Source organism: Ochotona princeps, chromosome 19 (genome assembly GCF_030435755.1).
Source record: "Ochotona princeps isolate mOchPri1 chromosome 19, mOchPri1.hap1, whole genome shotgun sequence".
Lineage (NCBI taxonomy): Eukaryota > Metazoa > Chordata > Mammalia > Lagomorpha > Ochotonidae > Ochotona > Ochotona princeps.
In genome coordinates this window covers 22,102,816-22,128,708 of record NC_080850.1, presented here as the reverse complement: position 1 = coordinate 22,128,708, position 25,893 = coordinate 22,102,816, and the positions used below count along the sequence as shown (strand labels likewise).

General features: G+C 43.8%; 1 protein-coding gene across 1 annotated transcript in view; it reads right to left on the bottom strand.

The window, feature by feature from the left end:
* Window positions 1-16,783: 16,783 nt before the first annotated feature.
* The window catches only part of GLRA1 (glycine receptor alpha 1), an 82,997-nt gene continuing 73,887 nt past the window's right edge, over window positions 16,784-25,893 (bottom strand). The window contains exons 8-9 of the mRNA XM_058677409.1: window positions 23,144-23,290; window positions 16,784-17,239 (exon numbers count right to left, since the gene is read on the bottom strand). Of these exons, the coding sequence (XP_058533392.1) occupies window positions 16,952-17,239; window positions 23,144-23,290 (435 nt within the window). The 3' untranslated portion in view covers window positions 16,784-16,951. The remainder of the gene's footprint in view (window positions 17,240-23,143; window positions 23,291-25,893) is intronic.

Genomic DNA, 25,893 nt, shown 5'->3' with positions numbered 1-25,893 from the left:
TTCTCTTTAGAAGTAATTTCATTCTTTTGAAATTTGATTTCAGAAATAATTAGGAAATGGGGGTTTCATTATAGTAACATTCATCAACTCTCATATAGTGAATAGGCTTTTTCATAGTTTTGCAGTGTGTGTGTGTACATGTATGTGTGTGTAAATGTGAAGAAGCAGTAGTAATATATGCTAAAAGCTGCTTATGAGTTAATGCAGGGAATCGCTGCATAATCAGAAAAGGAAAGGCATTCCTAGTAATCACACGTCATTGTTAGAATTAGGATGAACATAAGGGTTGGAATACTGAGGTTACTCATACTCAGCACCATGAAGCATCCTGGTGCCATGCTTCACATTGTTGCACATAAGAAAAAAAACATAGGAACTGAGTGATGCATATAATCATTTAGTTGTACAGTGGAAGCAAGACAGCTCATCCCCATGTTGTCACATTTTAAAATGCAGGTTTTCATAGTAAGGTCTGAGCTTAAAACTCTTGAGCCACAAGTAAATTAGATGTTACTCCCAGAACAGTATAGGAAGACACTCCAGAATACAGGAAGCATCTCCAGAGCTTTTAAATAGCTAGGCCTTTCAGTCATCTACATGGCAAGGAAGGACTGTATAGTTCCCAAATTGACACTTCTTCTTCGTGGATCATAATGGCTGCCTGCCCATTTGTATTTCGTTGATATTTAGTGAGTGGGTTTTTACCATAATGAAAGAATTGTATGGAGACCTTAGTCTGGAAAGAAAGGTTGGCATTACTGTTCATTATTTGTGCAAATGAGATCAATACTTGAAGTTTTGTAGGTCTCCTTTTTGCTTGTATGTTGTGTGTGGTAACAAAATGGTAGCCAGCTGTTTTCTGGCTTGATATGCATTTAGTACAAGCCTGACTGCTAGCTGTGGATAGCAGTGTTTTTATGGCATAACAGGTGAGTTGATAGGAGTTTTGTGCCATCCCTGATACTTTTTTTCACCACTATATATAAAAACATTTAGTGGAAATGGCACTTTATGGAAAGCAACTTGTAAGGCTATGGTAATGTTTCTGTGAAGTTTAGCTGGTAGACCCCCTGTTTATGCTGGGTGACTTAATTCTTTCAATAGTAACATTAGATTTACTGATCAAAAACTTCATCTTGTATTTCGGTTTATTTTGGGTGCTACTTCAAAGAATTTCTGTAGAACCCCATGCAGATAATTGTTGACCCTTTAGCTCAACAATTTTAATCTGGTAGAAGAAGCAAGATCATCAACATTTAGTTGAGTATGGGGTCTTAACTAACTTTCTAATGTACCAAAAGAGAGGCAGTGGAAAATTGGGTAACTTTTTATAGATGTTTCAGAAACTTAGACCTAGGAATGGGTTAGTGCAGTGCAGGCTCTTGGTGCTAAATGACAAAGGTTAAGGGTTTTTCCTTTTAAGATACTAATGTGTCTGGCTTGTATTTTGGGGACTTCAAGGCTTTTGAATTCTGACTATAATTGACTGTAGCGAAGAAGTGGTGGCTCAGGAGAGAAAACATTTCTGTGTATCTATTTACATTGTTCTAAGTGGATATGTAGACTAGAATAGTCTCAGTATGATCTGGATGAGGAAGAAGATGAAGGAGCACCTGAAACCTAACCAGTTTGGGTTTTGAAGACATCTTGTAAGGTGATAAGAAGCAAGGTGATTCAATTTCATGTGACTTGTTCTGAGAAGTATCCACTTGAATCCTAGCTGCTTTCTGTTAGTTTCCTGTAGGAAGAGGAAGCTGATGCTGAGAGTGCATTTCCTAAACTATGTGATTAGGTCAGTTATAGAAATCTGTTTGGTTAGTATTTAGAAATGTGGCCGGTATCCCAGGTTTGTAGGGGTCGTGCATATAGTGAATTTTTCTAAAAGTCAAAATAAGAATTTTTACAGAAGTTTATCATTAAATTTAATGAATATTTTTCAGGAAGCTACTTATGAGAAGATTGCCTATTTTTTTGATAGCAACTAGAGGGAGGATCATAACCTATTTAGCCTGGACATAATAGCTTTTAACAGTTGATCTAATTAAAGCTGTCACTGAATTCCCCGCCCCTTTTCTCCCTTTGATGTCACCTGTGTGACTTTGGATATGTTTACATGTTAACATTTTGTGACAAAGACTGTATATACACTGTGATTTGGTCTCTAATTGAAGACATACCAAGATGTTGATGTAGGATGTAGGGATGGGGAAAGAACTTTTTTTTTTTTTTTAAGCATTTTGTGCACACTTAATAAAACGTTTTAACATAAGTTTCTTACGGTAGAAATTAGGTTTTGAAAGGGTAGAAGTAGATTCTGGCTAAATGAGTAGGAGTTGTGTATAATTTATATGGAAAGCCTTTTTTTGTTTTTTGGTTTTTTTTTTTTTTTTGGAAAGACATTTTTATCTTCCCACTCTGAGTGTTAGCACTAGCAATAGGAGATAGAATTCTGCAAATTTGAGGGTCAGTGCTGGAAAGAACTGAGGGGGTTTGTAAAGTCCCTTCATTTTATGAAAGATGACGATGGCTCGGAGCATGAGCAGTCTCATGAGCACAGCTGCTTGCAGACATAACAGAGGGGAGCTTCTGGGGTCAGCAGTCTGGGTTGGCATTAGGAAGGAAGGCCAGAAGGGAAGGCACTACATTTTGTTTGCTTATTCTCGCTGCCTTCGTTCTCTAGTTGAGTCTTGACACATAGAGCTGAGCATGAATACAGAAAAATCTATCTCAGGACAGTAACTTGGCCGCCTTCAGGGATGGATGGACTCTTAGCCATCAGAAAGCTATTGGATATCCTCATGTGTTAACCAGCTATGATTGTCTTGTACTTGCTGCGGCATCTTGCATTCTGTACGCTGTGGCGTTGTTACCACAGTAAGCTCTGAGGTGGCAGCAGCTTGGTCTTAGGAGGCATGTACCCTCTTTAGTGCCTGCAGTGCCATGTATGTAGCCAGACATGGCTGATTCCCTGGCTTCAAGTGCCTTCTCTTTCCAGAAGACAAACTTGAATCTGCGCCTTCATTTTCCAGTCTCCTTGCCTCTGAATTGTGTTTTTCATGAAATACTTGTGTTGCCTCCTAACAAAAGATATACAGCAGGAATTGGGTGGTCCTCTTTTGTGGTTCGTCTTTCTGGAATTTGTTTGAAGGGAGGAACATATTTATTTTCACATACTTCTGGTCTACATTGTCCTATCTGTTGGAGGCTCTGTCCTGACTTCCATGTTTAAAACTGTTCCTTGAGCACTTGGTAACTTTTTCATAGTTCTTAACCTCGCCTTCCACCTTAGATTTGGGATTATGTTACTCTTTTTGCTACTGTCTTGGACTGTAAGCTCCTAGCGGACAAGGGCTGGGGGAATGTATTCATGTATTCTACTGGAAAGTACAGTTACTGTCCTGGAGTTGCTAAGTGATAATTTAGTGAATCAAGCAGCAACGCCATTTTCTGTTTTCAGTCTTACAAAGGAAGCCTGCCTAGACACAGGGTTTAGTTGAGGAAATATTAGCAACTATGAATTTCAGCGGAGGATATTTTGGAGAAATTTTAGGGCAGAGGCAAAGTTGGGGAGGAAGTTACTAGTTTTTTTGTGGTACTTCCAACCCTGGTGTGAGTAATCAGCTCTTTGTTACTGATTGTGCTGAGTATGATGTCCCAGGCACTTGCAAAATCTGTGAGATTTTTATTTATGTTCACAAACCTATCCCCTTCATTGCTCTTACATTTGATAATATCACCCATACTGCAAGTTCAAGTCACCTGCTTTTCTTTTTGTAACTCCCATGTCGAGTCTCAGCTAAGTCCTGTCGGTTCTACCTCAACAGTCTTTACGTCCCACCTTACCTAGGCTAGGTAATTGCAATAGGCTGTCACCTACACTTTACCTCTTGGTCCAGGTCTGATCATGTATCCCACATGTGTTCTATCTCCTCTACTAGACTGTAAGCTCCCGATGGGCAGGATCTGGGTCTGAGTCTTCTTTGTACTTCCCATAGCATCTTACCAATAAATATTTCTTGAATGAACAAATGAATTCTGATTTCTCAGCATAAAGCTTTGTGTAAAGTGAAATGTGTTCCAGATCATATGTAGGTTTCTTTTGATGGTAATTGGGAGATTCAGAAGTTCTCATAAAATTGGTTAATTAAAATTATGAGTTACCACAGAGAAAATCAGAAAACTTTTAATTTTTTTCCATTGGGATCAGCATGGATGTGGGAATGCAGGTGGTTCAATAAATACACTTATATACAAGTCTCAGGTTTTACATTCCATCTTCAAACTGCAGAAATGTTTTTTTTTTAATAAGCCAGAAATTAACTGCCAATGATGTTTGACTTCATGCAAAAAGCGAAGGAGAATTAGGGGCTAAAGGAAGTTAGGTTGTCCAAGGTTGAGTGTCCAGTAAGAAGTAGAAATGTTAACATTAAGGAAGCATTTGCTTAACACGCTGCTGAAGGTGGGAGCCAAACAAATCTTTACCTGCAGCATTAAGGCCATGACAAGTATATACATATGTACAAAGAAGTTTCCATATAAAAGACACACTGTCACATTTTCTTCTGGGAAAGATGAGGAACTTTATAATTCTGCATTTCTGACCCAATTTTCTAGGCCAATTTGTTAAGATGTCCTCAGGTGACTTAGAAATCTGCTTTGGCTAGCCGTCAGTTAATGGCTGCTGTGACTGTTCTGGTCTCAGCGTGAAGGGATGTCAGCTTGACCTCTTACATCATGGGTGATGAGGCGCACTGCACAGAGCCATCATTCCTGACATTTCCCAACAGACTTTGGAATGACAAGTGTCATCTCTAGTCTTACCTGTAGGAGACTCCACAGCTTGTGACCTGAAGAATTACACAATGTGTTCTGATTCTTTACGGGATAAAATCGCTTCTTGAACAGTGTATTAATGAAACTGTTAGGTGTCAGAACAACCCCTAGCTGTGGAAAGTTAATTTCTGTGTTACATGACAGAAGTTGGCTGCAACGGTATTAGGACCAATGCCTAAATGGGAAAACAGAGGGCAGAGTCTTGAGGTGACTTGACCAGATAGCATTTGCTTTGGCTAGGTTCAGATACTTGAGGTTGCACTGATTGTGCTGGTAGAAACTGACCCATCTTAAGTAGTAACAATCCTGAAGCAGCTACCAGAAGTTCTGTTGAACAAAGAACACCTTTCCTTCAGTAACAGGACAAGGTTGCAATTCATTTTGGACTATTAGCTGCTTCTATGTTCTGTTTGTCATCTCAGTAACATTTTGTGGTAGTTCTAGTCCTCCCTAGTTCTCCCATGGGCCAGTTGCTAAATATGGCTCCAACTGGTTAATGACTATGGTTTTAACTTAATTTCATCTTCTATGGGAGAATTCCCCAAACCGCTCAGCTGTGAGAAGGCGATTTCTGGGGACAGAACCAGATGGTGATCTGGATGACGATGATGAACATGTGCAGAGCGCGCCACCTCTGCATATTCCTGCCATGCAACAAGCACTCTTCACCCAAAATGACACTACTTAGTTACACTGGTTTTAGCCAGGGGGTCTATAGAGATGCTGATCCAGGCAAGCACATGGGAAGGAAGACCACTTGGCAGTGTCAAGAGGACTTGGGAAGTATTCCGAGCTTTTGTCTAGGTCTTTGTGGTTCGCTTTGTCCATGTCAGGTACACAATTTTGTCATAAAAAATCTTACTTGCAGGTCACTGAGGTCCTTACTATTTGTTTTGAAGGTAAAATTTGGACTTCGTAGTTTTGTTTTGTTTTGTTTCGTTTTTTGAGAATGCTGTGCCCTCTTTCTGTCTAATATGAACAAAAACACCTGAAGTGGATATTTTGTCTGTGTCCCACATGCAAATAGCAGGATAGACCTCTTGGGATTTAATTGACTGTTGTGACTGTTGAAAACATAATGGCTTAAGTATTGGAAGATTGAACCATTAAAATATGAGAAGTAGTATGAATGTAAAATGCCTTGTGGTAACATCCAATGCTTAAGCCTCTTTGACCCAACTCAGGCTAAATTGGCATGTTGAACATGATACACTTTTAAATGAGGTAGAAGAACATGTAATGTGAAAAAAATGGTTTTAGCAAATTGTATGTTAGCACCACTTTATTTAAAAAAAAAAAACCTGGGGGAATCTGAATTACTGGGATAGACAACGTCTTTCTCCATATCTTTGTGGAGAATTTTCTTAGGAAGGTAACTTACGGTGGAAAAAGCTATTTACACACTTAGCTCTACCAGTGACTTAATATGAATCAGTTACACTTCTGCGTTTATTTTTTTCTATTCATGTTTGGCTTTCTCCCTTTGTTTTTCTTTGTTGACATAGTATCGGGCTTTGAATAGAGATGCTGTCTAGATTGGGAGAAGTAATTTCTGATGCAACCGAGGGCCAGAAGACATGCTAGAGTATGCTTTGCCTCCAGGTATGCTGTGTTAACATTTCTGTTCATCCTACAAAAAGGTAATGGTGGCACCATAAGCCTGCTTTAGTTATAATTTTGGTTATAATAAGTTTTGGCTTGGTAAACCACTCCACAAATATAAAACAGTGAACCCCCTCTAAAATCATGTCTTTACTATGTCTCCCTAGCTTCTTTGTAATGCCTGCCTAACATGAACTAAATGCGGACTCCTTAGTTGGATTAATAGACGTGAATTGATAGACATGAATTTCTAGTGGACTCTATTAAGGAAAAGTTAATGTACCCCAAGATAAATACAGAAAATTTGAACTCGGCTGCAGGTGTGAGTGGTGGAAAGGGAGAAGCCACAGTGCTACTGTTGATTTGTCCTTGAGAACTGCCATCTGAATACTGAGGATTTATTCTGCATTTAAGGTTGTTAACATACATTCCTGTCTTTCCTTCAGACAAATAAATAAAGGTTCTGCTTTATCTGTGCCTGTATTTTTTGCCTCCATATTTTTGCTCATGTTTTCTCTGCTGAAACTCCCTGTCCCCAACTGTCAGAATATCGCCTCTTCTTTTAAGTTACTGCTCAGGTTGCCTTGAAACATGTGTAATGCTATTTCCTTTCCCCTTCCAAACAGAACCCTTTCTCCATTACATACTTCATTTTGTGTTAGTAGTTTTTTGGCTGCTTTTCAAATAGCAAGTAGAAGGAAAATAGCTTTAGGTTTAAACTGATAGAAAAACTGGAAATACTGTGTAAGCATAGATTATTTTATGGAATGAAGTATGTTGTAGCTTTGCTGTGAAGGTCAACTTTTGAGATGAGGGTGTTCTCACTCCTCTCTTGAAAGGCTAAATGCTCTTTAGGCCAAAGACACAGTCATCTCTAATGGTTGCCTGGAGATCCACTGAGCCAGCCCTGGAGTCTCTAAATAGGGTCTGTTCTGAGTGCCACTCTTCTCAGCAACACCCAGGGCTGCACAGAAAGAGATAGAACAACAAGCCATTCCTCGCATCTCCATCCTCTTTTGCTGTCTGCCAGAAGACCCATCTTCTGAATACAGCTGACAATATAGGTGAGGAGGCCTTGTCCCATGCACAGGTCTGGCCATGCCCATTTTAAGTTACCTATGGGATGGTAAAGGGCAAAAAGACTTGGAGACAGGTCAGAGCATCTGCCCACACATTCACTCATCATTCTATCTACCCACTTCATTTCCAGAGCTTGGTGGTGAGTAAAGAACCATCAGAAAGCACTGCTTTATTGGGACACTGATGAGGCTGACAATTTTCCTACTCCTGTATTGATGGTATCTGCTGAAGAGAAGATCTTTTACCTGAACAGCTGCTTGGAGGAAGTGGTTAGGTAATTAACCAGTTTTTTGGAATTAATACTGTTTAACCTTTTAAAGATGGATGAGTTAATAGTTTTGTTAATCCAGATAGTAACTTCTGTCATGTAAAATTGTCTTTGGTTTAGAATACGAGCCTTGTTCCAGGAGAACTTGGAGTGTCTGTGAGATGGGATTTCTCTCTGAACTCTGTCTCTTGTCTCCCACTGAGTTAGGTGCTAGTAACATGTCTCACTTCATTACATACATACTTTTTTTTTTTTTTTTTTCGGATTTCTTTATTTTAATTTGAAAAGAGTTAGAGAAAGAGAGACGAGATCTTCCATCCACTGGTTGACTCCCCAAATGGAGCTGGGCAGGGGCTCATGGATTTGGGCCATCTTATTGCTACTTTCCCAGGCCATTGGCAAGGAACTAGATTGGAAGTGGAGCAGCCAGGGCTTGAACTGGTACCCATACTGAATGCCAAGACTGCAGACTGAGGCTTAATGTACTAAGCCATAGCACTCGCCCCTCATAATTTGTGTGGTTGGTTGGTATAACTCTTTGGTTCCAGTGCCCTGCTCTGCTTGTGGTGGGTTCTTAATTTCTCTTTGTTAATGCTTAAAGGCAATTTAGAATTAATAAATACTTCTAGAAAAGATCCTTACTCTGGATTCTAGTTAAATCTCAGCCATTCCAGACACATGGCTATCGCATCAAATTCCAAGGAGTGTTGTTAGTGCCTCCTGTGAGTCATTTCTCCATCTTGTATCCATCCAGGCCTGATTCAGTTAGTGGATTCTTAGCATTTTAAGCCAGGCTGATTTGTATTGTTTATGACATGTATATTTATGTTCTGAGCATAGAAAGGGTGAGGACTGTCTTGTCTGGTTCTTGGGTGGGAAATGGTTAGATTTCCAGTCTAGTATGAAATGATATTCATTGGCATTGAAAATTTGCTAGGAAATCAGGTTTTTCTATATTAGAATGTACTTAGAAGGCTGTAGATCTTTCTTCAGCATTTATTAAGTTACATTAATAAGCATTCACGTGGGGAGGGTTTGGGGAGGGGTGGGGGGAATCCCAGTGCATACAAAAATGTGTCACATAATGCAATGTAATTTAAAAAAATTAATAAGTATTTCACCTGTATACTACTTTTTAATGGCAAATTACCAGTGCTCCTAGAAAGGGCCTAGGCGGGTGAAGGCTGTGGCCAAGAGGGGGAATTAATTCATTAAAGGTCAAGACTGGGTAGTAGGCAGTTAGGGTTTTCTGGATCCCCAAGTCATTTTTTTCTCAAATATAAAGGGGTATTTTCCCCACCATGTCTTGGATTCACCAGAACACGTCTCTCCCAAGACAAATGCATATCTTATCAGGAATGCTTCCTAGGAGACAAGGGTGACATTAGCATATCTATTACCCACCTGAAGCCTCCGCCCAATTCTGTCTCCAGCCATTGCCAAGGGTGAGGGCTTCAGACTGGCCTCTTTATCATTAGAAAGGGACCAAGGAAGTTGGCCAGTGACACCTTTCTGGCCTTTTGTCCCAAGGCCAGGTACCATGGAAACCAGGAACTTTCTTTGTTTATGGAGAAACATCGTTGAGGGGAGTCTTTAAAAGATACTTTCCCCACCATTAATATGGGTTTTTCTCTCTAGCTTTTCCTCCGGCCACTATGGCAGGGGTAAGGGTCTTTTCTATCTCCGAACCCCCTCCCGTCACTAGGGCGGGAGTCTCCTTTCTTAGCTTTTCTAATAAATCTTACTTTAAAACTAAAAAAAAAAAAAGAACAGACATACAGGAGGGATAAACATGCCACATCTGTTTTCAAACTTTACTTTCCCTTGTAGAATCAAGCCTATTTTTTTTCCTATGAACATACTTTGTGAACCTGTTTTCTCATTTTTTAATTGGGAAATAAGATTAGATCCATTGTGGAAATTATACAGTGTAAAATGACAGACACACTAGTTGCTAAGTAGTAATAGTGTGACATTCAAGATCTATTCACAGTTCGTTAGTAGCTTCCATGTGATGACAAACATTCGTTTGCAGAGTTAAATAGGATGTCTTTTACCTAGCGGACATTCAAGTGGCATCTGGGGGAAAGGGACACAGATCTTGAAGAGTCAAATCAGGATCAGAATTTATCTCTGCTCGTGTAAGTTCTAAGGCAAGTGTGGCGATCAACAGGAAATTTTTGGAGCAAGTCATGAAGTGTTGCTGAACTGGCTGGTGGGTGGGCAGGTGGATTTGGGAGGGGGTCTTGATTCTGAAAGCTCTTTGGTGATCTCTTCTGACAAACAGGAAAAGTTGTTAAAGTTTCAGTACGATTGATATAATAAGGAATGCTTTTCAGTTTATACTGAGAGGATGAGGTTAATATTCCTATTGTTACTTTAGGTAACAGACGTGTGGATGCAGTTATCCTACAAAAAGACCCAGTTGCACACCTTACTGTAGTTGTATATCAGCCTTTGGATGGAAAGCAAATGACCTGTCCCCTGAATTAGGGTCACCCAGAGTGGGCTTAGAGAGAGGAAGGATGAAAGATTAAGATGCAGAGTGGGAATGACTTTATAGTTAGGGGGAAAGTCTTGTTTTTCTCTGCGACTAAAAAAACAACTGGAGAAGCAGATTGGAAAAGTCTTTCAGGGTGAACTCATTCAACGCGGGTTTCAGAAAAGATGGCTCTGTTGGGGGGGAAATACAAAGGCATATTGTACTGTGACTGCCTTGGTAACACTCCCCGGGCTATATGGTTACCATTTCACTGTTTTTCCACACACGTTTGTCCCAGAAGAGTTTAGTATTAGTAATTGGAGTCTTTCAGGGTGCGGAAAAGGAAATATATGTGAACCAGGGACATATGCGGGAAACAGCTTGCTTGAATGTAATTTCCTTTTTTTTTAAATCATCTTAGGGGAAATGTAAAATTTCAAAAACAGTACTTTTAAGAGAACATGGAAATGCAAAAAAGTTTTAATCTGCCATAGTCTCATTAGTTCCAGGGGTCGATGAAGGGAAAGTGAGATTATTTGCTGTGATGTCAGCATCTAAACATCTGAAGAAACGTGTTGACATCAAGTATACTTAGCCCATTCTGGGACAGCCAGGGACAGAAGTGTCTAATTGTAGGGGATGATGGAGTGGGAGGGGGTAGGCAATTTTAGAAGCATTCCTGGAGGAGTTGTTGGAGTAGGGGTGGAGAGAGATGGCACAACTACAACCATTTCTGCTCTATTTCTTTGTATTCAGGAGAGTGAACTAATGGCATGGATTTAGACAACCTCCCACCTCTATCCAAGTGGGTTAGAGTGGCTTCACTTTTTCTACAATTACAATAACAGGAACCACAGGGAAAAATATTCTTCAATCTCACTGGAAGAATCTTCAGATTAAGTTGTGAGTGGGCAGGTATTGGGCTTAGAGTCATTGCTGTTATTTCCTTAGGGATATTTCATAAGTTCTGCTATGTTGTGTTTCTCTTTGATTCTTCCAGAATCAAATTTGGCAGAAAAAAATTTAAATACCTGCTAAGGGGAATGGATTCTAGCCTCACCAGAACATAGCTGCCAAAACGCCAGAGTAGAGTGTTGTCGTTATGTGAGATGGGATGCTAGAGCCTGAGCTAGTGCCAAAACCAAGGACCCACTTCTTTCTGGCCTTTGTCTACATCACAAGGTAGGTGTGTTTATGTTGGAAGTTGCATAGGAGAACAGTTGAGGACAGCAAGGCAAAAACAGGGCAGCATAGGGAACTAAGGAGTGCGATGGAGTTGGGAATCGGAGACCTATTGGGCTTGGAATCTGTGTGTAGCGACAGAGGTATTTCATCCATAGATGAGTGAGCTGGCTCCGTTCAGTAGCTGGTTAATGGCCTTATGTAGAGTATCACTGTCGTCACTAGGAAGGGTTTATTTCTGTTTTGCTGTTCTGTATGCTCTGACATCTCGACCCAGTGTTCCAAATGAAATTTTCCAGAGCGATGGAACTTCAAATTGCATGCACAGGGGAAGGAATAGAAATCCCAGCCTGGACATGAATGAATGAGAAACAAGACAGGAGCCACTACATCCAATCTATTCTGCCTAATCTTTCCTCCAAAATCAATCAGTGTCCCTGGTAGAGTTTGACAGGAAATGTCAACAGAGAAGGAAGACGCAAGAGGAAAGGTGGGGGCTGGAGAAGAGCCAGAGAGGGAGCAGAAACCTTGATAATTCTAAAAATTACTGGGTAAGAATTTTTTTCCCTTGGAGCTTATTTTCGTGTTCCAGAGAATGATAAAGCACCTTCATTATTGCTATAAATAGCCACATGGCTCCATCAGGACAGCCTGAGATGGCACCTGCGGAGGAGCAAGCCTGTCTCCAGCCTGAGAAATCCTTGGCAGACAGCAGGACTGGATCTGAGCAGAGGCAGCATTGACTGGCCCTTCAAGATACTCAGCGCCTTGGGCGTGGGGAGATGTCTGCAGGATGCTCTTGTCCTTGGCAGAGTCAGAAAGCATCACCCGGTTTGATTTTCTTAGAGCTGGTGTGAGGAGAGCCATCCGTTAAAGGATGTTGCAAAGTGCTAAGTGTTTCAAGAGATTCCACCCTGTTCATGGATGTTCTCTCTACATTGTGAAACCAAGACCTTGCCCACTTAAATGATCTTCCGATACTGACAGGACCAGTCCTCTAGAGCAAGCCGGCTCAGCTCAAGCAAGGCATATTTCATTTGTTCCTCTTTCTGTGGTCATCTGATCTTGTTCTGGCTTCACGCAAGTGCCAGAAAAAGGAGATTTTTTTTTTTTAAATAGAAATTTCTGGAGTTGGTTTATGAGAGAAGTGGCTTAGTAGAGGAAAATAAGCAAAATTACATTTTAATAATATGCATCCTGCTTGCCAGTTTGGACAATGCTTGCCACATATTGGAGTTATAGATTTATTTCCCCCTTTTTGGCAGACCTGAGCAATCAATCTCTCAGTGCACGCTGCCTAGCCTGTCCAGGAAATAACCCACAGAGAATTCCTGATCTTGTCTCCCTTCTCAGATTTGGGGTATGGGTGTGCAGAAGGTGCTAGTTGGATAAACAAAACACCATGGCTTCTAGAGGAGCTGGGCTGGGGGCTGGGGGAATGAGTCATTGTTCCTGACTGGGCTTCCAGCCAGACTGGGAAGGAGCTGCAAATCTCAGATCTTGACCCCTGTCCTAAAGCTGACACAAACTGTACCACCAGCAAGCCTTCCACTTGCCAGCTGCTTCTACCAGGGAGGCGGTTATTACAGAGATAATGACAACCCCTTCCATTCCAAGGTGTTGCAATTAACTGAGGAATCTAATTTTCACAGAAGACTATTATCAGTGATGGAACCAGGGTAGCCAGGGCTCCAACCTCCTCTGCTACCCAATATGGAGTATTCCAAAACACCATCTCTCTCTTTATGATGCTCATAAAGATGTATACCTTGGAGGAAAGTAACTGAATTTCATATTTATTTTCTCCCCTGTATGGAAAGAAAAAAAAAAAAGCACTAGCTTTTGGAACATATTGGTGAGCATCTGAGAGCGACTCATTTCTTATTTATCAACAATTTAGAAGAAATGATTTGATTGAAATATCAACCCTCTTTTTTTCTGGACCCAAACTAAAAATAGCTAAATCCAAGATGCTTTATATGCACATACATGCATCCTTTCTGTTCACACCTGTCCCTGTTTATTCTCTACAGCCTTAGCTAAGAATGGACTCCTGGGTGTGTGAAGGAATCAGAAAGTAGAAGAGCTGAGCCATCGATTTTCACTGATCTAGAAACAAACAGTTAGATGGAAGGCTATTGCCATTACTGTATGTCCACTTAACTGACACCTGCTCCATTTGCCTCTTGGAAATAGTTGCCATTCTGGCAGAGGGAAACATCACCAATTCCTCCATACCACGGGCCAGTTCTCCCACCAGGCACAAATACTGGTCTGAACACATAAAAGGCTAGAAAATGATAAAGCATTCATTACAGCTAACCCAGCTTTTCACCCACCAGCCTAGTTTGAATCTGTAACCCCAAGGCACGATATGTCCTGTGTTCATACTGAAGAGGAAATTAAGAAAATATTGCCCTGTTTATTGGGATTATCTTAAAATATACTTGACCTAAATCATCATCTTTCATTTCCTATCATAATAAAACTCATTAATTTACTTTAGATACTTACTACATTATACAGGGTTGATAATGTCTTCTTGGACATCCTTCCTAATTCATAATGATATTTTGAACTTCAATATTGATATCTTCCACCACTGATAAGATGGTGCTAAAGCAGAATTGAATTTGCATGTTGTCCAAACAAGAAAGCCAGTGCACTTACAACCATACATCCACCTGGGGGTTGGGAAATCAAAGTGACATTGTGTGTTTGCTTGTGTGGACTGCCTGTAGAATATACTCACAGCGCAGTTGGAATTAGGAGGGAATTTGGATACCAGCTCACTCTCGCATTAGCTATCTAGAGAAGCTAAGGCTCACTCCTTCCCCCAAGGTCACTGAGCATTCTAAAGGTAAGTATAAAGCTCAGGTCCTTTTCACTGCTGTCATGCCTTCACCCCACACGGACTCTCCACAAGTGACACTGAATATGTAAAAGCGAAATTTCTGTGACATTTCCCTGTGTTTCTCAAGATGATTCTGTTGTTTATTGTTTTCTGCCGTTTAGCTCGGGCAGCCCCTAGGAAACTTACAGGCAAACGTGGTGGCAGGAGGGCAGAAGTTTAAGGACCCAGTCAAGGTTGGATAGTGGCCCCATGATTTCTTGGTCTGAGGGATTCCTGGGCAATAAGAAGCCAGTCAGGAGTTGCAGATTTTTCCCATTTGAGCAGAGGCAGAACGTCTTAGAACAATTGGTACTTGCCTTTAGTCTCTGATCAATGCCTGGTGCCTTCGTTGCCTAGTCTAGTAATGAGTAAAGTACAGTGAAAACAAAATTTTTTAACTAAAAGATTATTCACTGAATAAAGTGCCAAGTGAAAAGGACTAATAATCTCCAAAGCCCACTGGAGAATGAGTTGTGTTTTCCTCCATTAAATAAAGTGAATATAGTGCTAATTAAAAGTGCTAACAGCAGTGCAAAGACCGGTATTCTAATATGAACTGGTAGTAGTTGTTCAAGTTCTTCTTTTTAACTTTCCCTCCTTGGGACACATGTTTGTAATGGGGAAAAGGTTTTTAATGAGAGATTCCTACTCACTTGGTGGCCATCCTTTACAATGTCTTAGGAAAAAAAATACTGCAACAGTTTTTTGAACATTTTGGTCCACGCAGGCCAAGACAATGGAAGGCAAGGGCTGATTGAACTTGGACCTGTGTGTAAACAGCTTCATCACTGAAGCCTTAGAGATATATCCTCTTTGGGCGGCACAGTGAACTTTCTTCACCTGATCTTGAGGTCTCTGTCTTGGCCTGCTTCTTGGGTCCTGTATAAGCATTAGCTATTGTGCCACATGGAACGGGAGAAGGTTCTTCAGGACAAAGTGCTGTAGGCCTTGAGGACCTGGGTTTCCTGGGTCTCATCTCTTCACATCGCTCCCCTCACCTTCCTGGTGCACATGGGAGATGCTCTACAAGACACGAGTGAGAGTCTAAGCCTCAGAAGAAACTGCTTCTCCCCATGCTACCTGTAACTGATCCAAAGCCAAGACGCTAAAGTGCAAAGAAGTGGAACCCCAGGGCTGCGGCCATGGGCCAAAGCTGGGAGCGAGCTCGGACAGCAGTGCGTCTCTCAGCAGCCCTCCCAGCTGTGGCTTTCCATGTCCTTTAGTGGGACTCCCTCTCCCCCTAAACCCAGTTCATCTCCAAGACCCTTTTCTTTTTTCCTGGAGTGCCCTAGCTACTCTAGGACCATGGCACTTCAGAGTCAGGAGGTTAAGGGAAACATTTGTCTAAATTTCCTAAACGTTAAAGCTAAACAAAGCACCTAAAAGAAAGAGAAGTCTTATAAAAATATAATGGGGTCATCCCCCAAACTTCTTACATTTTCTATGTATATGAAATGTCAAAATATCATGAATAGACTTTCTAAACAGTTTCATCTCTCCCTACTCATACATACTCAGTCTGCAGCAGCCCCAAAGCTTTACTCTGTAGACCACTGTATAATAAGTGCATTTCTTTTCACTCACCCCACCTTCCCCAACATGTACCCACTTGCAGTTTCAAAGAAACTCTCAAAAAAATAGACATTTGCAAAAAGTATATCCGCTTACACTCAGTCTATGTGCATATTATTTCTTGAGATTATTACTTTTTTTAGTAACCATAAAAAAGATTGCATATTGGCAATATTATGGGAAAAACCATGGTTGCCGTTTCTGGTTGTTGGTGGTGGGTGCGGAAGCACAGAAGTGAGAGGGCTAAGAGAGGGGCAGGTGTGATCATCAGCCTTGAGACCTGAGGACTGAGTGGGATCAACTGGGTCCTCAATCCTTAGGCCTTTCAAGTGCCCCATCTCTGCAGTCACTCTTCTGGCCACCTTCCCCAATGTCCCTCCCGTGCCCATGCCACACAGAGGCAGGATGGCTTTGTGGCATGTGTCTGCCTGGGCCAGTCTGCAGATAGGGGGTTGGCATTTGGAGGGCTGTGGTGTGGGACACACACGGGCAAGCTTATCTGTGACCGTTTCCACTCTGGGAAAAAAATTGTCCATCACTTCTGTGTCATGAAAAATTTAAGCAGTTACTAGGCTGATAGGTTAAGAAATAGATCTTTTGTTCTTGTGGCTTTGCATTAATATTAAGCATGAATATATATCATATATATTACATTGCTTTCCTTATGCTCTGGGGAGAAGACTGCACTCTCCTTCCAAATGGGAAAAACTGCGCAGCCCAAGGTTTGAACGTTTTGAAAGCTGTTAGGCACCCCTGAGAACCCACCCTCACCACCCCTTCTTCCCAGCTCTCAGTGCCTAGATTAGAAAAGCCCCCCCCCCTCCCGCCAGCCCACCCGAGGTTAAATAGATAGTGAGTGCCACATTCTGAGATTCATGCATTGCTGCATTTTGGCTATTGCACATGTAGCTGAGAGAGAAAGAGCTGTGCACGTGTGCCCCTTCCTGCTGCGCCTCTCCTCTGCTTTAGGCTCAGGTTCCTGTGCTGTTTCCCCTTCCCCCCTCCCGGTCCCAACCCTCCCCAGCTCCTCGCAGACCCTTCACTGGTTGTGGACGTCCTCTCTGCGGACGATCTTGTAGATGATCCAGTAGAACATGTTGAAGATGAGGAAGGCCATGGGGAAGCCGATGCGGGATATTTTGTCGATCTTCTTGGCCCTCTGGATGAAGAGTTTGCGCATCTCCTCGGGGGACTTGGATGGCGCAGGAGGCGGGTTGGTGGTGTTGTTGTTGTTGGCACCCTTGACCGAGATGCCATCCTTGGCTTGCAGACAGGCAGGGCCCATCCCGTAGGCAAAGTTGAAGCGGCCCTCTCCAGCCTCATCCTCCTGGAACAGATTCAACATGGGGCTCTACTTAAAATAAGACAGGGGCTGGGCACCCTCCCTGCAAGGCACTCCCCAGGGGGCCCAGGCTGTGCCCGTCCGTTCCCCCTGCCTGGCAGACTGCTATTTGACTGGGTGTGGGAGTTCTGCCTTTTAGAGGGGGCGCCCCTTGCCTGCTGGAACAGATGCAAACCAGGGGACAGGACTGTGGGTCTAGAGTCCGGAGACTTGCTGGCTGTGTGACCTTAGGCAAGTCACTTTGTTCTGCGGGCTTCTGGGCTGGTACTACTATTTTTATTTTCAACGTCATTTTGTCCTGTGAGTGCGGATTATAGAGTCACCCCACTGCCTCAGAAGTTTCTTTGGACAGCCCTAGGTGGTAATTGCATGGCTATTTGGTTCTCTGCTGGATTTTGATTAGGATCCAGAGGACAATTTGGAGAGATCCCCTGCTTTGCCTCTGTTGCTTCCTGCCCCGCTTGCCCACCCCCTGATGACCCACACAGGAACAGAAGCCGAAGCAGCAGCCCAGGCCTCCCCGCTGCGCTGCAAGCTGGGGGAGGCAGTTCGTCCTGCAGTTGTCACGACAGAATGGTCCAGTAACTTTCACTGCTGGTGTCCAACTTACCTTCCAGGGTTCCCCCGGTCCCCGCCCCAACTCGCCACTTTTGGTTCTGCACCTGTTCTGCTTCCTTGCACCCTTCTCTTTCTTGCATGCCCTCACATACACACTGTGTTCACTGTCTGAATCATTGCTGCCCTTGTCTTCCTGGTTCATCTGCTTCCGGGTCATGCTCTGAACCATGGAGGCACAGTTGAGTGCTCCCATCATGTCCAGCTTTGGTGTCCTCCCATGGGAGATGTAAGGTGGCCCTGAGCCAGATGTTGGATCAGGAGTCTTAACAGCTCATGCTACCCTCCTAGACTTTAGGATTCCTGTCTTCTGCTTGTGGCTGTAAGGATCTCAGGATAAGGCCCACTCAGACCTCTCCATCTCTGCTAGTTGGCCACAGGATGGCCACCATGTGCAGTCGTCTCCTCATGCCTCCAGCATGTGTGCCACACAGCCCCACTGTGCTTGCACAGATCCTACTGGGTGTCTTTTGCTTAGAACCTGTCAATAGGCTGCCATTGACCCACGGCTTGTTAAGATATTTAACCCTGGGCCCGGCGGCGTGGCCTAGCAGCTAAAGTCCTCACCTTGAATGCGCCAGGATCCCATATGGGTGCCGGTTCTAATCCCAGCAGCTCTACTTCCCATCCAGCTCCTTGACTGCTTTCCCAGGACACAAGCAGGGAGCTGGATGGGAAGCAGAGCCGCCGGGACATGAACCGGTGGTCATATGGGATCCTGGTGTGTGCAAGGCGAGGACTTTAGCCGCTAGGCCACCATGCTGGGCCCATGAATGTAGTTTGTGGCGCATACACTGAAAACTCAGTAAATATCTATTGCTTGAGTAAATATTTACTGTGTGTCTTCACCAGCTTCTGCTCCCTCCATTTTTTGGTTTGTTTAAATGGTGTTGTATTCTTAACATCAGGAAGAGTTGAGATGTATGATGTATGAGAAATGCTCAAGGCATCATCCGACATCCTCCTCTGTAGGTGTTGGAAGAAAGATGTGCCATACACACAGTATGGCAAATGCATGCTCAAGAACTATGTGCCTATGAATGGGGCAAGAGCAGTGTTTGTGCCAAAGCCAAGAAGGAAGGTGTGTAGGCGAGAGCACTTGGCCAAATGCCTGCACCTAGTATCTGCAAAGGAGTTTGATTCTGATTCTGTTGCCTTTTAATATAAATATGCCTTTGTTAGGGGGTTGTGGTGTTCGTATAGCATATATATACTTTTAAACTGGGTCCTAGTTACACAGGGGAAGCAGAAAATTAAGTCCATATATCTTTAGGTGAATTATTCTCTGTCCCACTCATCTATTAAACAGGGGAGTGGAAATTGTAGAGGAGTGGCAATTGTAGAGGTGTGTCCTGCAGGCTCTATCTGGCTAGAAGATGGTCAATTCTATGTTGTGCCTGGGGAAAAAGAAATTTCCTAGGATTGGCAGGAAAAAGACTCGCTATTCCTACTACCGCCAGCAGGTGGCGAAACCACATGTCCAACTGCATCTGGAGCAGCCTGGGGACGGTGTATGGGGGAACCTGGTAGTGCCTTGGGGAATCCTGGGAGGTTTCTAGAGTTCCTAAGTCTGGGGCTCACTGAGGATCCCTTACAATCTGCCTAATGAAGCTGGACAGGGAACTCAAGGACTAGAAGCTTTCTGTTACAAACGGGGTATTATGGAAAGATGGTGGGAATTGAGAAGCCTGGCCAAGATTACAGACCTGTGATTCCTCTTCACTCCACTCCAGTTCCCCTTTGCAAATTGTCTGCTGGTGAGGGGTCTCTGCAGCCCAAGGTTTTCCTGGTGTGTGTGTGTGCCTCCCAAGGAAGCTCCGCTGCATGGATTCTGCAGGTTTGTTGTTTCCAACTTATGGACAAATGTCAGAGCCTTGGTGGGTGAGGTCACGTTGACACACACTCACACAAGGAGGAATGTGAGCGGTGAGGCGAGCTGAGCCTGGGCAGTGTCTGGGAGGAAGACACTGTGGTACCCCAGAGGGACAAGTTCTCCCCGCCCAGAGGCAGAGCTGGCGCAACAGAGCCATTTGGGAATCTGCAGTCCATATAGCCAACTATGGTGACCAGAAGTGTGTTTTTTAACTGTTGCCACATTATGCCATGTTTTTATTTTATTTTATTTTATTTTTTAAAGATTTATTCATTTTATTACAGCCGGATATACAGAGAGGAGGAGAGACAGAGAGGAAGATCTTCCGTCCAATGATTCACTCCCCAAGTGAGTCGCAACGGGCCGATGCGCGCCGATCCGAAGCTGGGAACCTGGAACCTCCTCCGGGTCTCCCACGCGGGTGCAGTGTCCCAAGGCCTTGGGCTGTCCTCGACTGCTTTCCCAGGCCACAAGCGGGGAGCTGGATGGGAAGTGGAGCTGCCGGGATTAGAACCGGCGCCCATATGGGATCCCGGGGCTTTCAAGGTGAGGACTTTAGCCACTAGGCCACGCCGCCGGGCCCTATGCCATGTTTTTAAAAACATGGTTAAAAAAAAAACAACACATGACTGGCCACCTTAAAGATATCTGCATTCCAAATTTGATCTTTGGGCTTCTAGTTTTTGATTCTGCCTTGGGAAAAACATTAGTTTTGTTTGTTTGTTTTTATACATGATTTATGCTTAAAAGGTAGAGAGGGGAGAAGGAGAGAGAAAAAGAGATCTTCTGTCCACTGGTTTCTTTCCCCCAAATAACTGCAATGGGCAGGGCAGGGCCGGGTCAAAGCGGAGTCAGACTCCGTCTGACTCTCTAAGAATGCGTGCTGATGGTGTACAAGTCACACTGTGGGAGAAGCCTCAAGGCCCCGAGTGCTTCTCCATGTGTGCCGGCAGTGCCTGGGGCTCCTGAGGACCTGCTCTGCCTTCTAGGCACTGGTTGCACAGGAGGAGGGGACAGGACGATCTCCCATCTCGTCCAGGAGGAAACTGGGAGGAGAATCTGATCCCGCCTGCTTAATGGCCTGTGCACACTTCACCTAGAAAGCGAGTGAGCAAACTGGCATGCATTTGGGAAGGATGGTGACTGCTTCCGGAAGTTCCATAGGCCCCTCAGAGTACACATCTGCACAGAGCTGCCTTCGCGTTCTAGTCTATGCAAATAGTGCCTCCTGGGAGGCGTGCAATGAACAGGAGAAAACCTGATACTAGCTGAAAATTCTGGATATGGTCTTCCCAAATGAGTGTTTCCAACAAATGACTTTAGCAGAGGGAGCTGCAAAATGCATAGTCATTAGGGAAAGAAGGAGGAAACAAACAAAAAAATGGGGGCCTGGAGTGATAGCCTAGTGGCTAAAGTCCTCATCTTGCATCTTCCAGGATCCCGTGTGGGTTCTGCTTCTGATCCTGGCTGCTCTAGTTCCCATCCAGCTCCCTGCTTGTGGCCTGGGAAAGCAGTCAAGGACAGCCCAAAGCCTTGGGACCCTGCACCCACATGGGAGACCCAGAAGAAGCTCCTGGTTCCTGGCTTCAGATAGGCTTGGCTCTGGCCATTGTGGCCACTTGGGGAGTAAACCAGCAGATGGAAAATCTTTCTCCCTGTATCTCTTTCTCTCTGTATATCTGACTTTCCAATAAAGAAGTAAACAACTATTTAAAAAAGCAAAAACAAATCTCAGAGACAGCTAGGTCAGTCTATTATATTTTCTTACTTTTAGGAGGCAGAAGCTAAATACCTGGTGGACATGGTAGAAGGACTAAAACTGGGGCCTTTTCAGACATCCTACCTGACTTGCTGCATGCTAGAGGGTTTCTTCTTCTGCAGATACAGCAGGGCACTGCCCTCTTGAGACATCTGCCATCTCCCCACCCCTCCCTGCGATAAACCAGCAGACGGCGGCTGAGTCAGCTCCCTGGTGTCTAAGGAACATGGCGATAGAAATCTATGGATATGTAGTCATGTTAATCCTCGGCACTTGTGCGGCAGGAATAAACCTTACAGCTACTTTGGTACCTCCTGATTTGATCCTCACACATCATGTTCACTTACTCCATTTTACAGAGGGAGAAACTGAGCTGGGAAGGAAGTTTGCTTGAAGTCACGTACCAATGGAAGCTAAGGATGTGGAGCTCTTTGAAACCGCATCCTATAGCTGTGTAGACATTATTTTAGGTCAATTTGGAGCTGGTAGGAACTCGGTGTATCAGAGCTCTGTGGTGTGACCTGACAGGTTCTGGGTTGTCCTCACATGTTACTAGAAAGAATTAAGGGAAGGCTCTCTGACTGAAAATCCTCCTCTTTACTAATTAATTTGTTAATCCATCTATTCAGCTGTTGAATTGTCTATTTCCTGTTCATTCCATGTCAGGCACTGTTAGACACCAGGGATACTGAGCAAAAATAGACATGGTCTTCACCCAAAAGGATCTTATAATTCAGTGGAGGAGATGCACAATAAACAGTCACATTATTGGGTATATAATTATAAATCAAGAAATGTTTAGAAGGATAACAATCAGTCCAGCAGGAATGTGGCCTTCCCTGGCATACCACAGGCGCTTGGTTGTCTAGAGAGAAGGCATCCTCTCCTGTGATCCCCACAGGGCTCCCTTCCTCTGGACTGCTACAGTCCCAAGCCAGGGTGTGACTGAGGGCCTCCTGCCTGTGTGCTTCACGAATAGGAAAACAGCTGGTGTGGTGGGTGCTGGGAGAGGTCTGCTGGGGAAGCGGGCCAGGACAGTGGACCACTTGGCCTCAACTGGCTACACACTTCCCAGGGGCAGAGTTTTGGTTGGAGCACAACTTCTAACTTAACACACATTGATAACTTTTCACTCCTGGCCCTCCAGATGTTTCTGTATACACTGCCTTCTAAGGGAAGAGAACACAGGCTGCAGGGTGGAAGATGGAGGGTCTTGCTTGGTGCCTGTTTTTTCAGGCAGGACACCAAGGCCTGGAAACCTGACATTTACCTTAAATATCCCACTTCTCGTGGTGTAGTTCCTCCTGGAGTGATGTCCGTTACAATCACACAGCCTGGCAGGAACGATCAACATACATCTCCTAGCTTGCTGTTTTTTAGGTTGTAGTTATTACCTTGACCCATCAGCATGTCCTCCATTAGTTCTGCTGTTAGGTAAAACTGGTAGTGTTACTGTGGTGGTTGGAAGATGTTACTATTTGTTGGGTGGAAAGCAAAGACATCCAGGAATCTTAATGTCAGTTCCTCACCTGCCTTACCCACTGAGAAGGATGGTTGGGGGAAGCAAGCATCACAAAGACTCCCCGCAACTCATTCACTTGCCACCTGCCCTCCGTCCACAGACAGAGACCCGGAGGCCTACCTTGTGATGCCGCCGCTTCCTGCGGAATCGGAGCAGCTCTTTGTGTTGCCGAGACACGAAGTTAACAGCGGCGTATTCCAGCAGAGCCGAGAACACGAAGAGCAGGCACACTGCCATCCAAATGTCGATGGCTTTCACATAGGACACCTGCAGGGGGAAGACGTAGGGAAGCAAGAGCAGAGGGTAAAATGTAGTTGTCCCCTCCTGCCTTTCGCTCACAGTTCACAAATATTAACTGGAAGATTACACAGATAAACAGCCCGAAGTTTCTGATGGCATGCTGTTTGGTAGCACAATGAAATCCTGTGCCATCCTGCTTCCATCCTGCCTGGGACGTGCATCTTCCTACTGCTGAGTGTGTCTGCACTGTATACACTACCCTTGACTTGATTATCAGGTTGATTGTGGTGTTATCAAACATCTATGTTGTGTTATCATAACATCAGACTGATCGTGGGCCATTTGGATATGCCAAAGAGAAGCCATTTTGTGTAACCGAAAAAGCAAAGTTTCTAGGCTTGCTAAGGAAAGGAGGAAAAAAAAAATCAGATACTGAGATTGCTACAGTTAACACTAAGCACAAGTCTCTGGAAGTTGTGAAATTATAGTATGTATGGGGGAAAATATAGCATGAATAGTGTGCAGTGATATGGATGGATTTTAGGTGTCCTCTGACGGTCTCAGATTTGTTTCCGGTGGGTGAGGGATGTATTAAGCTTGGCTGGTGTTTTCTGCTGTTCAGTGTCTCCCCCCAACTCTCGTTGCTGTCTGCTTCTCTGCTAGGGGAGCAGGGAGGAGAGAGCAGACAGCAGAGAAAGACTGAAAGAAATAGAATATAGGACCACTAAGGGCATTAAAGGCAGGACAGTGTATTGACATATCATCTGCTGTGACAGAAGCTGTGTCTAGGGGTGGTAGGGTGGTATGGACTTGGAGTGGCATCTGGGTGCATTGAAGACATCCCTGGGGTCACTCACATGCCACTTGCAGGGCCTGGGTTGCAGGCCCATGTCTGTTCCTGCTGCCTTCTAATGCACACTCTGGGAGCCAGCAGGCAGATGGCTCAAGCCACCTTCCTAGAAGACCCGGCTGGACTTCTGGGCTGGACTTCTGGGCTCCTGGCTTTGGCCTCACCCAGTCCCAATTACTACAGCAATTTGGGGAGTGAGTCAATGGGCAAGGACATCTGTTTTTCTGCTTCCCAAACATAAATATTTTTTAATCAAGAGAAAATGAATTGAAGATGTCAGTGAAAATATAACAGCACAAAAATGACTGAAAATGCAGCCGGCTAATCTTCCGCCTATGGTGCTGCCATCCCATTTGGGTGTTGTTCCTGTCTTGGCTGCTGCACTTCTAAACTACCTTTTTTCTTTCTTTTTTTTTTTTTAAGATTTATTTATTTTTATTGGAAAGGAAGATATACAGAGAGGAGGAGAGATAGAGAGGAAGATCTTCCATCCGATGATTCACTCCCCAAGTGACCACAACGGCTGGTGCTGCACCAACCCAAAGCAAGGAGCCAGGAACCTCCTCCGGGTCTCTCACGTGAGTGCAGCGTCCCAAGGCTTTGGGCCATCCCCGACTGCTTTCCCAGGCCACAAGCAGGGAGCTGGATGGGAAGTGGAGCTGCCGGGGTTAGAATCGGCGCCCATATGGGATCCTGGTGCATTCAAGGCAAGGACTTTAGCCGCTAGGCCATCATGCCTGGCCCTGAACCAGCTTTTTGCTTATAGCCTGGGAGTATGACAAAGAATGGCCCAAGTCCTCAGGCTCCTGCATCTGTGTGGAAGACCTGGAAGGGCTCCTGGCTTCAGTTCAGCTCAGCTCTAGCCACTGCAGTGATATGGGGAGTGAACCAGTACATACATGGAGACTTCTCTCTCTCTGTCTCTTCTGTCTCTTCATCTCTGTAAATCTGCCTTTCAAGTAAGAATAAATCTATTTTTTTTAAAGAATTGCCAGAAAAAAAAATCTCTTCCAGAAAATCAATGAGAACAGTGTTAAAAATGGTCAGAGTCAACTTTTTCAGCAATCCGCTAATTACTGAAGGCTTATAGGAATCTCATGAGCATTTATTTAAAAATAGCAGCTGAGTCTCAGCAACAGCAAGCTTTGTGGTATTGTTTAAATAATTTTACTGAAATGTACGTATCACACAGTCTACACATTTAAAGTACACCGTTGAAAGGCTTTTAGAATATTTGCAGATATATGCAACTTTCATCTGAGTACATTTTCAGACATTTTTATTACTTCTTAAGGAAAGTTGGTACCTTTTAACTATCACGTCCCTAGCACCCTGGTCCTAAGGAACAACTGATGGGCGTTATGTTTCCGTTGTTTCCCTTGTCTTTAGCATTTTGCCCGAGTAGAACAATATGTGACCTTCTGTGACTGACGTCTTTCACTTAGCCTGTTCTCAAGGTTTACCCATATCATAGCATATATTAGTATCTCATTTTTTCTTTCATTGTTATTATTATTTTTAGCAACAATGTGTGCTCATTTTAGCAAAGTGGAAGTAGTTGTTTAGTTTTTATGGTAGAATAATATTTTGCTGTATGGATATATAACATTTGCTTATCCATTCATCAGTCCATGGCCATTTATGCCATTTCTACCTTTTGGCCATTTTGATAATGCTGCTATGAGCATCTATGTATGTATACATATTTTCACTTTCCTTGGGGCTTTGCGGTATTTTAACTAGCCTTATTCCTACCATAATGTTCCCAGCTCTATGGCAG